A 12406-nucleotide genomic window follows, 5' to 3' on the forward strand; every position below is an offset into this window, starting at 1 on the left:
TGCTCTGTGGCATTCTGTGATATTCTGTGGTGTCTCAGTGTTCTGTGGTATCCTGTAGTGTCTTGGTGTTCTGTGGTGTCTGTGGTATTCTCAGGTGTCTTGTGATGTTCTGTGGTGTCTTGGTGTTCTGTGGTGTTCCATGATGTTCTGTGGTGTTCTCTGATGTTCCATGGTTTTCTGTGATGTCCAGTCATGTTCTGTGGTATTCCATGGTATTCGGTGGTGTTCCTGGTGTTCTGTGTTGTTCAGTGGTATTCTGTGGTGTTCTGTGGTGTCTATGGTATTCTGTCTTCTTCTGTGGTATTCTGTGATGTTCTGTGGTGTCCTGTCATGTTCTGTGGTGTTCCATGGTATTCTGTGGTGTCCTGTCATGTTCTGTGGTATTCCATGGTATTCTGTGGTGTCCCGTCATGGTCTGTGGTGTTCAGTGGTATTCTGTGGTGTTCTGTGGTGTTCAGTGGTCCTGTGGTATGCTGTGGTGTTCTGTGATATTCTGTGGTAGTCGTGGAACACCACTAGTCTGTGGTGTTCTGTGTTGTTCTGTGGTGTCATGTGATCTGTGGTATTCTGTGATGTTCTGTGGTGTCTTGGTATTCTCTGATGTTCCATGGTTTTCTGTGATGTCCAGTCATGTTCTGTGGTATTCCATGGTATTCTGTGGTGTTCCTGGTGTTCTGTGGTATTCTGTGATATTCTGTGGTGTCTCGGTGTTCTGTGGTGTTCCATGGTATTCTGTGGTGTTCCTGGTGTTCTGTGTTGTTCAGTGGTCTTCTGTGGTGTTCTGTGGTGTTCAGTGGTCCTGTGGTGCTCTGTGATATTCTGTGATGTCTGTGGTGTTCTGTGTTGTTCAGTGGTGTCGTGTGATCTGTGGTGTTCTGTGGTTTTCTGTAGTGTCCTGTGGTGTGGTCTTCTGTGGTGTTCTGTGATATTCTGTGATGTCTGTGGTGTTCTGTGTTGTTCTGTGGTGTCATGTGATCTGTGGTGTTCTGTAGTTTTCTGTAGTGTCCTGTGGTGTCGTGTGATCTGTGGTGTTCTGTGGTTTTCTGTAGTGTCCTGTGGTGTGGTCTTCTGTGGTGTTCTGTGATATTCTGTGATGTCTGTGGTGTTCAGTGGTGTCGTGTGATCTGTGGTGTTCTGTGGTTTTCTGTAGTGTCCTGTGGTGTGGTCTTCTGTGGTGTTCTGTGATGTTCCATGGTGTCCTGTGGTGTTCTGTGGCAGCTGCTCCTTTCACTCTGCAGGGTGGGTCTGGAGAGCTGCTGAGTGCTGTGGTTGTCTTAGCCTAATTCAGCAGCTGTGGGGAGAAAGAGACAGGCTCAAGTGGAGACAACCCGCCTTCTTCTGGGTGGGGGAGCAGCTGGAGTGGACCAGTCTTTTGGGCAATGTGAGGACCAGCACATCAAAAGTCCTGAGGTAGAAGCCCCATGTTTTCTACCGTAGCCTTTCTGGGGATGAATCATGAGTGGAGATGTGTGAAGAAGACACAGGAGATTGACAATCTCCTGATCTGTTGTGCTTGCCTAAGAACCGAAGTCACATGCTCTCATATGGGGGTCCTGCTCTGTATTCTTCAAGGCTTTGTTTCATTTCTAACATGGGTATGGGAAGATTTGTCCCTTCTGCTTTTTCATATCTAACTCAGAACTTCAGAGGAGATTCAACTACATCTCTAGAAGTAGAAAAATGGAATATTCTATGTTTCTGCCAACAGATCCTCCTCCTGTTCTCCTGCCTTTTCATTGTCATTCTATATTCACACTTGAATGGGGCACAATAAGACACTTCAACTGTACTCAGGAGTTATTACAGAAAAAAAATAACCCCCCCTTTAGAGACATGTTTCTTTTTTTTTTTTTTTTTTTGACAAAACATTATAGTTAATTTTATTTAATGTAAGAAACATAGTTTTTGGTCAGCTGTACTGAGATGAAATGTGTTTCTCGGAGCACAAGTCAAGGACCCTTGCCTGGCCTTTCCCCAGTATTGATGATTATACTAATGGAGAGACATCCCTAAGACCTAAGAACTCACTGCCTTGGTGTAAATCTGAGCATCCTGCTAGCTCTGTGACCTGAGATACATTACTAAATACATTAAACCCTCATTTGCTGATCATGTTTATCAAAGACTATTTTATGAGAATTAAATAAATTAATAGATCTTACATCTTTAGTTCACTACTTGGAACATAAGCTCTCTTTATCTCTTTCTCTAAAAAAAGATAATTAACTTTCTGTATAATTTCTTTTTTTTTTTTTAACATCTTTATTGGAGTATAATTGCTTTACAATGGTGTGTTAGTTTCTGCTTTATAACAAAGTGAATCAGTTACACATATACATATGTTCCCATATCTCTTCCCTGTTGCATCTCCCTCCCTCCCACCCTCCCTATCCCACCCCTCTAGGTGGTCACAAAGCACAGAGCTGATCTCCCTGTGCTATGCGGTTGCTTCCCACTAGCTATTTTACGTTTGGTAGTGTATATATGTCCATGCCACTCTCTCTCTTTGTAGAGACATGTATCTTAAAACTTGCCAAGATAATTCCCATTAGAAGTGGTAAAATTCAATCATATATTTTACACGATTATCATTCAATACACACAATAACTTGGATGAATCTCCGAATAGTTATGCTGGCTGAAAAAAAAAAGCCAATCCCCAAAGATTGCATACTGTATGATTCTTGAAATGACAAATTATAGAAATGGAAGACAGATTGCTAGGGGTTAAGGGAGAGGTGAAGGTGGGAGAGACATGGGTGTGACAATAAAAAACAACATAAGGGATCCACAGGATGACGAAAATGTTCCTTATCTTGGCTGTAATGGCATCAGTGTTCTGGTTGTGATATTGTATTAGAATTGTGCAAGGTGTTGCCATTGGGGAAAAGTACATGTGATCTCTTTCTACTATTTCTTACAACTACATGTGAATCTACAATTATTTAAAAATTAAAAGTTTAATTGAAAAAATCTCAATGAATTTACCATTCATTTTAAGGTTTCTCTTTGTTACATTTTTATGACTTAAGTTGGAATTCAAGGTTTCCATGATCTTGCCCCAAACTGCCTGTCTAGCTTTATCTCCCAACCAAGCAGGACTTCACTTTCCTGCTTCATCTGCACTTGTTCAGGTCCTCCTCTCTTTCAGGCTGGGTCAGATGCTGTCTATTCCACAAAAGTCACTCCAGGGAGAGACCATTTTCCTCCCTCTAAACAACTGCAGATTTTTTGCTATCAATCTTAGTATATTTTGTACATTCTTTTATTTCCATGATTTTGTGTATATTTCTCATTTCCTCTATCAGATGTAAGCATTGAGTGAGTAGTATCTTTCACTTTTATATGAAGCAAATAACTTCTTGAGTCACTAGAATTGTTTTGTCACAGAACAAGTACTTAATACCCATTATTTCTTTTGCAGTCCTTAGTTATTTTGTACACAATAGATGTCAAATAACTGTTAAATCAATAAATGTGCCAAATTTTTGTTTTTGTAACTAAATCGAGGCACTTTGCTGTGTAAGTGATTGAAACTAACTTGCATTATTTGAAGACTTATTAAAAAGCTATCATTTAGAGTTTTTCCTTTTATAGACAAAAGGAATAAATTCCAATAAATAAAATACATGCAAACAAAATGTAACAATGGGTGTTATATAGCTTCATTTTTTAGACACAAGGAATAAAATATAAAAAATAAAATAAAATGATGGATGCTACATCTTTAATCAAGTATCAATTAAACATCTACAGTGCCACATGGGACCCAGGCAGTAGCACAGAACTAGGAGTTAGAATACAGAGGGCATTAGCCAGACTCTGCCAATGGTAATTTAGCGACCTTTCAAGTGTCTCGATTTTTCCATGCCTCTGTGAAATGAAGTTATTGGGCTAGAAGAACACTAGGTTCTTTTCTAGCTCTGACATTCTGTGGTTACATGAATTTGCGATGACTGAACATTGAACACAAATGCTAAGTCATGTGCTTTTAAGTCCACTAATCCTTCTCATTGAATTCATAGGGGCTGAGTCTCTGAATCAATCACTGGGTAACCAGTGTCATTGTGGGCTCCTGTGTGTCAGTCTGAAACCAGTCTCTTCTGTTTGTCTTTGCTTATCCCACTGTCCCTGACTATTAGCTTAAAGATTAATCATGATGTCTGGCAACTCAGGGATGAAAGGCAGTTGAGTTCATTTAATTAGAACTAACTCCACTTTGAAATTAAATATATTCAAATTTCCAACCTCAGCTTTAGAGCCAAGTTTTTGTTCACATTCTTCTCCATCCTCTTCTGACTTTGATGGTAAATTTTAACCTTTATATGAAGGGAATGATTTTTTTTTTTTTAATTTGGATGCGCTGGGTCTTAGTTGCAGCAGGCGGACTCCTTAGTTGCAGCTCACTGGTTCCTTGGTTGTGGCATGCGAACTCTTAGCTGTGGCATGTATGTGGGATCTAGTTCCTTGACCAGGGATCAAACTCAGGCCCCCTGCATTGGGAGCACAGAATCTTAACCACTGCGCCGCCTGGGAAGTCCCGGAATGATTTTTTTTTTTTAAATGATGAAAGGGATTGGCAAATCACAGTTATGGGGTCCTAACTGAGATTAATTTAGCAGCTAGGTCACTGGAAGACTGAGAAAAAGAGCGTAGGGAAAATACAAAGTCAAGATCAAGAGAAAGATACTTTTTTTGCTGTCTAAAGACACTATTATTTTTGTTGACATCGTTATTATTAATCTAAGCTATCAGTAGATTAGTAATGTGTTCGGCACTTGTTACATCCTAGGAACCCTGCAAACATTTTACAAACATTATTTCATTTAATAGAATAAAGCAATTAGGTAAGTTCTGTTATTGATCCCTCTTACAGATAAAGAAACTGCAGTTTAGAGAGGTTGGGTATCTTGTCCCAAATCTTAAGGCCAGTGAGTGCAGAACAGGGATTTGAAACCAGATTGCTGGGGTCCAAGGGCCATGTGACTATGTAGAACATTATATTTCTTCCCAAATATCAATAGCCACCACTATCTCTTGAATGATTGCTAAATGAGAAAGGTTTAGCAATTGACCTAGGATAATACCACTAGTGAGCAATGGAACCAGAATTTAGAATCTTTTTGACTCCAAAGGTCAAGATCTTTGTATCCCCATTGTACTTTGAAAGGAAAGTCATTTAATATTCTCCTATGTGGTTAGGGATTTGTAACTAGTTCAAATTGAAGTACCTCCCCAGATGTCATCAGAATGTAGGCAATCTGTTATTAAGAAAAAATATTCAAATAAGTAAGCTAGGAAATAAAATGAAAAAGGGCAATATTGCAATAGTACAGGCAAGGGACAGTCACTAATATCCTCAAGGGAACATATAGCTTTTCTTCAAAATTGTCCAAGAAAGAAGGTATACTTTCTAGTTTATAAATATCCTTGTCAGTTTATCATGGAGGATGGTAATTAATAATCAAATCTTGAAGTATTTATTCTTTAACACTATTCAACCTGCTTTTCTCTGATTCTTGTTAACTCATTAACTTTGAGTTTTGTGTGTCCTTTAGGATTCTGTCCAGGCCAACAACACAACCTGACTGAATATTAGGTGTGTGTATGAGGTATAAAGCCATTGTCAAGGAATAGCAAAACAAAAGGAAGCTATGGTAAGTAAGTGCAATGCATGATTCTGAATTAAGTTTTGGATCATGGGGGGAAAACGCCATAAAGGACATTAGTGGGACAGTTAGAGAAAATTATATGTGGACTGTATATTAGATACTAGTATCTTGTCAATGTTAAATTTCCTGAATTAGATAATTATATTGTGGCTTTGTGAAAGAATTACATTATTTCTAGAAAAAGATACTGAAATATTTTGTGGTAAAGGGACATGATGGCTAAGAGTTATTCTTAAAAGTTTGTCTCAAGAAAAAAATGAATCTATATAGAGAATTAGAATGAAAAAGTCAATGTGGGAAAATATTAAAAATTATTAAAATTATTAAAAATTATTACTCAGCCATTAAAAAGAATGAAATAATGCCATTTTTAGCAATGTGGATGGACCTGGAGATTATCATACTGAGTGAAGTAAGTCAGACAGAGAAAGACAAATATCATATAATATCACTTATATGTGGAATCTAAAAAAAAAAAAAAATACAAATGAACTTATTTACAAAACAGAAACAGACTCACAGACTTAGAGAACAAACTTATGGTTACCAGGGGGGAAGGGTTGGGGGGAGGGATACATTGAGAGTTTGGGATTGACACATACACATGGCTATATTTAAAATAGATAACCAATAAGGACCTAATGTAAAAAAAATTTTTTTAAATTAGTGAATAAAAGATATATGAGAGTTCTTTGTGTTGCTATACCAGCTCCTCCAAAAGTTTGAAATTATTTTAAAATAAAAAGTTAAAAAAAATAGTTGGCAGCCTAATCAGATTTGTAAAATATATTTTTCAAGGCCTGATGAATCTTTAAGTGACTTGACAAAAAATAAAAAAATCTAAAATCCTGAAACTCTAGTGAAATCATTTCAGGATAGTGCCATGTCAGCCTCCTATGAACTTTTCTATAAAACTCAGATGTCCATTAAAACACAACTAAACTAAACAAAACAAAACTAAACTAAATGCTCGTGAAACTAGTTGACACATGACATTAAAGTAAATGTGCAAAAAAACATTGCAATACCTTTGCCATAGATATTCTACTAGGCAATAAAGTTGACTTTCTAGGGATTTTGGAATTATCCTAAGTGTTTACAGATGTTAATGGATGTGACTCTTCTCCCCTGGAATAAAACCACCACCCAGAATCTAAAGACTGATTTAAAGACATGGTCTAGAGCAATCTCAATCACTCCTGGTAATTTTGTGGCCTTGCCTTTGGAGAGAGATGCCATCTCTTCTCCCCTACAGAATGTCAAAGGGATAACTGAGCTATTTCCCTCTCATTTGTATCTTGACTCAGGATGATATCTTCCAGGCTACCACAGTCCCAGCATGTTACAAGAGTGAGCTTGCATGCCCTCCTGGTAGTCACTGAATTTTGGTATCCAGGGAATTTAGCTATCTTCTCTAATTCTCCTTCCTATATATTCTCTCAATATAAAAAAGGGAAGCCTCAAATCCATTTCCAGAGAGCATTAAAAAAGAACCCAAGGTGAATCAGCAAATGAAAGTCTAATTGGGAACTTATGCTTCATGTGAAAATGTAACCTAGTTGTTTGATATACCCTGCAAAAGTCACCAAAAGATAAGAGTTTCGTTGATGGTACTTGCACACTTCTAAAAGTCCAAGTGAAATTAGATACTCAAAAAATTACATGCATTGCCCAGGGAAAGGTGTCTTTGGGGTCCATTATTCCCTCCTGAATTATGTGAAGACATGACTAAAATTTCCTACTTTGAGTTAACTCTATTTTTAGTTGGCCACAAGAATTTAAGAAAAATATTTTCTCCCTATTTCTCATTGGTTATTTCAAAATAAACCCAGAAACATGTATCCTAAAAAATGAAAAAAAAAAAAGATGCTAGACATTTGAGAATCCATATCTGACCTCTGATATTATTGCCTCTGCCTAAACAGTTACCTCCAACTTTGGTGTTCCTAGAGAGGAAAATACTTCTGCCAGGTGGTTTGAGGACAATGAGATCATATTTACAACTGCAGAACTGAATTCTTTATGATAAAATTCCTTATTGTACTTCCTGTAGTCATGGGCTAATAAGATACCCTTTAACTTTTCAAGGTTTTAAGAATTATTGCCAGTATGGCTTTAGAAAGCGGAGGAGAAGGAACACAGATAATGTCTAGAGGGTCAGGATGAGCCAATATTAAACAGATTTTTTTTGTTGTTTAATCCTGTAATGTCTTATTTATACCAGGGAGATTTAATTTTCAAATATTTAAACTTGCTTCTGGCTTTTGTCTTGTTCTGTGTTCATCCCTCTTTGTTCTACATTTTAAAATGTTCTGGTGGGTTGCCATTACAATATTAACTTGTCTACCTATTTATTTATGCATGGTTTTAAACACATCTTTTCATAATGTAGACACTGTCTGGTTTTTGGAAAACACAACCTTCCTCTGTATTTGGCTTTTTTCCCTTCTCAGTGTCCTAACATGTTTCATTTCTCCCTAGACTTTAGTTCTTCCTGTTTTCAAAATGGTCATTATGTCCCAAATTGCATAAGATAGTCCAGATGGCAAATTTTATAGGCCCATACAAGTTAGAGAAACTCTTGCAATTGGGGGTGAAATTATTTCAGGTCTAAGAAGCTAATAAATTTCATTCGTTCACACATTGTTGCACTTGACTATGACAGCCATTAGAATGTCCTAGTAACAGTGTCACTAACGAATCTGTTAATGTAAAATGACAAACTTAATCATTTATATAAAATCTGAATCTGAAAAAAAATGTTATCCTAAAGATTACTAGGCTTAAGTTTTCAGCTGCTGAACTAACAGTTTTAGAATATGTATAGTAATACATAAAAAACATTACACTTGGGCTTAAGTCACTTCCCACATGGGAGCGCAACAAGAAGAGGCTCTTTGTCTAGGGCACAAATATGTAAATATGGTCCAGTTAGTTTTACAGATGACATTTTCCCAGCTGCTTCCCTTTGATCCCCAGATCTCTGCTCAGAACACTCAGTGCTACCTCGTTGCATAGAACAGCATCTTCCAATGTGGGTTTCTTAATGTTAACTAGTATTAAATGAGGGTGAGGGGAAGGCAAGGCCTCTGGTTAAATAAATTTTGGGGAAAAAAACTATTAAACAAAACTAAACAGTTTGTAGGACTTCTCAGAACTTAGACTATGCCAGTGTGCAATCTGCAACTCCAACAGGGGAAAATATTATATAGAATTTTTTTTGATGGAACATGTCCAGAGGGAATATTTTGTAGGACTTCTTTCCTCTTTATTCACTGCAAATCTGCTCATCATTAAGGTTCATATCCAGTCAAATTTCCTTCATGAGGCCATTCCCAAGTCCGTCAGTTACTGGTATCACTACCCTTTGGCATATTACTATAATCTTATGGTTCTTCGAATTCTCATTTCCGTCATATGCGCCATCATTTTTTTTTCAGACAGTGTCTTTGTTCTCCACATATTAAAGCATTTTGGATAATGGACCATCCACTATTCACCTATTTTCTACAACACCTACCATAGTGCCCAGAACTTTGTAGGAACTCAATAAATGCTTGCTGAAGGACTGAAGCCATCTATCTCAAATGTTTGCTATTGATTGCAAGAATTCCTCCAGAAAATAAAATTTGTTTCTTTACCTATTTGAGAATAAGTAGATTAGACTTTTATTTTTAAATATATCTTTATGCTCAATTTAACACTGCTTTTGAGTGACAGGGAGAGTAAATCACCATAACCAAGACTCTACTTAAAAAATTCACACTGAACAAGAATCATGCAAGGTTGTTTTTATTAAGCTTTATGTTTAGATTACATCTAAGTATTTCAGGCATTACTTCATTTGACAAGCAGACATGACATTCTAGGAAACATTTCAACAAACTCCAAGGGCTTCACAACTACGGGGAACAGAGCACATCTAGTCTGCAGTTAACAGGTATGGTAAGTACTTCAAGGGGTGGTCAAGGGAAAGAAGCTAAATGATAACTGGTCCTCTTTCATAAAATGTTTGTCCTAGACAAGTAGCTACAAAGAAAAGCACATGACTGTTACAGAGCTAGAGAGATCTTGCATCCAAATCCATCATTTTCATTATGGGTAGGACTTGGGTGTCACATATCAGAAGGCAGATGATTCCTTCAGAATAAGCTACATATCAAGTTTTCTATGTGTAGTATTAATGCTAATATGATTAGCTCATGTTTAAAAAATGAAAGAGAGAACAATTTTGCATTTAAAACCCACTATGATATATTAGCCACTGAAGGAGGTGCTTAGCCATTGAGGAGTCGTCTCTGCACTCTTGTAGTTTATGAGTTCTTCTGAGAAATTTTGATTGTGACCGTCTTGACCTCTGTGTATTCATGGAGACCATATTCTCCGCTAGAGAGAGGGGAAAAAATGAACAGAATTTAGCAGAGCGGTACAAATATACTATGGTCAATGATAGTCGAAGTTTGTTCCTGCTGATCTGGCTAGGGACAATGGAAAATATTTTCTGTGTACAGAAGCATTTCAAATAGTAGCTAGCCAACCATAAGATATCTGGTCTTATATAAATCCCCTTGTGGGAAAATTTTTAAAATAATTTTTTTGCATTTTTAAATGATCATGTACCCTCAGTAGACTTTCAAAGAAATTGTTCATTTTTGACATTTTTTCTGCTTGACTATAAAAGGGCTCAACACACACACACACACACACACACACACACACACACACACACACACACACACACAAATCGGCCCAACAAGAATTTTATCATATCTAGCTTAGGTTCAAATAAATAAGATGGCTATATTACCAGAGGAAAAGTAGTAATTTATAATCACTTGAGTAGTATAGAACAACTATAAATTCAAGTATAGCTCAGTTTAGTGTATTTACCATGTCCAGTTGGTCCAGAAATGAGGAAGGGGCTAAAAATGACCAGGCTTCTATTTTCACTCTAACTGGCCCTAATATGGCTTAAAACAAAATATTTTCTAGTTGTAGTTTTGATAACATCTTTTGTTCTTGATTCTTGGCAAAAACAAAAACAAAAACCCCCCAAAACCAAAAAAACAAAAATCTGACCTTAACTGTTACAACTTTTTATTTGGGGGTGGGGTTGTTTTGTTTTGTTTTGTTTAAGAGGGGGAGAGGGTTCATTGGCCTAAAATTCAGGGCTTTTGGGCTTTTTGTGGTTGTTGGATTTTTCTATTTATGCAACCCCTGTCATTTGCTTATATAACTCTTAACTCCAACCCAAATGATCAGGAATTAACTTGAGTCGATCAATTAAAATCCTGGTATCTTGTTATCAGGTTTATTGAGACCTCCTACCAGTTTTGGAAACTGACTGTGATTTACCCTTCATTAAAGAGATAACTAAAAAGATTAGGCTAAATTATTCTCTATATGGTTTTGATGAAAGGATTAAATTACATGTACATAAGAGTACTCTTAAAATCATAACACTCATGCACATGTAGGCTTACAGAGGAAAAAGATCTTGATCTTTTTCTACCCCTCTCCTTTGGTGAGGTAGACAGGTATGTAGAAGACATCTTTTTCTCCCGGGTAACCTAATCCTCTTACACTGATTATTTTCTTGGGCCATTAAGCTTCTGAAAATACCTTCTAAAAGCTTCAATGAGCATGTTCTTCAAAGTAATTAAAGGGTTTAGCCTCAGTTGTCTGAAACCCATTAAAGGATAATATTTTAGTAAGTATTTTATCTCACAAAGTTAGATATATTAACCCATGATTTTTGCCAATAGGCTTTCCATTGTATTTTGGGTTACATGGACACTTGAAACTCTCAGGAGAGTACAAAGTGTGATAATTGTCTTACTCAAGCTGAAATAAGCCCTGCTTCTTACTGTTCCGATGTATACAAATTCCTATGTCTATGATATAACACAAAAACATCCTTATATTTCTCTTTATATCACTAGCCTATGAGTTATTGGTTCTGTGCTTCTAAAACTGTCAATGTACCAGTCACCTGGGACCTGATGCAAATGCTGATTCTATTTCAGCAGGTCGGGGGATAGGCCTGAGACTCTGCGTTTCCAACATACTTTTACGTGATACCCATGCTTCTCATCCAGAGTCCACACTGGAGTAATAAGATGCTAGTAACAAGTTACGCCTGCTTTTCACCCTGTATCCAGAAATGAGCCTGGCACTAATTAAGTAGGCACAGGAAATGTTTGCCGAACTGGTTTGGCAAATATAATCAAGCAAAAACTACTCACGTTAGCCCACCAGTTTACACCACTTTATTTCTCCCCATTTCTGAAGGGGACAGGAAGAAAGAAATATCTCGTGAGGTGTTGAGAGCCAATTAAGTTTGAAACGGCATACTAGTAAAGTCTCAAGTGACCTATGTTAGTCTAAGTAAAAATTAGTGCAATGACACGGAGAGAGAGATTTCTACCATTTAACTCATTGCAGGGCCAGCACCGTGACCTGAGGTGCAAATCCTGGTTCGGGCACTCAGCACCACCACCACACTGGGCTGTGCATACTACTATTTTTAGCTCTTTGAGAACTCTTCCCAACTGATCAATTCTACCTTTCTATCTTTGAAGATAAACTGTAATTGAACTCTTGGGAGTCATTTGAGGTTATTGCTTCAGTCATTCTCTTTAAACATCTTGCAGCAAATGACTTATTTATTAAATTTGCCAAATTTGGTTTCAGATAGACATCAACACTGGCATCCTCAGCTGGAAGTTTTGAAG

The 12406-nt window shown here is 37.1% G+C and overlaps 2 protein-coding genes across 2 annotated transcripts in view; one reads left to right on the forward strand and one right to left on the reverse strand.

Moving 5' to 3' along the window:
• The window catches only part of TMC1 (transmembrane channel like 1), a 431339-nt gene extending 425681 nt beyond the window's left edge, over positions 1–5658 (forward strand). Inside the window, exon 27 of the transcript XR_014247278.1 lies at positions 5559–5658. The gene's annotated coding sequence lies outside the window, so the exon portion shown is untranslated. The remainder of the gene's footprint in view (positions 1–5558) is intronic.
• Positions 5659–9448: 3790 nt separating this feature from the next.
• Positions 9449–12406, reverse strand: part of ALDH1A1 (aldehyde dehydrogenase 1 family member A1) — a 54499-nt gene continuing 51541 nt past the window's right edge. Inside the window, exon 13 of the mRNA XM_082401456.1 lies at positions 9449–10058. Within this exon, the coding sequence (XP_082257582.1) occupies positions 9986–10058 (73 nt within the window). The 3' untranslated portion in view covers positions 9449–9985. The remainder of the gene's footprint in view (positions 10059–12406) is intronic.

Source organism: Balaenoptera borealis (assembly GCF_965194805.1).
Source record: "Balaenoptera borealis genome assembly, chromosome: 8".
Lineage (NCBI taxonomy): Eukaryota > Metazoa > Chordata > Mammalia > Artiodactyla > Balaenopteridae > Balaenoptera > Balaenoptera borealis.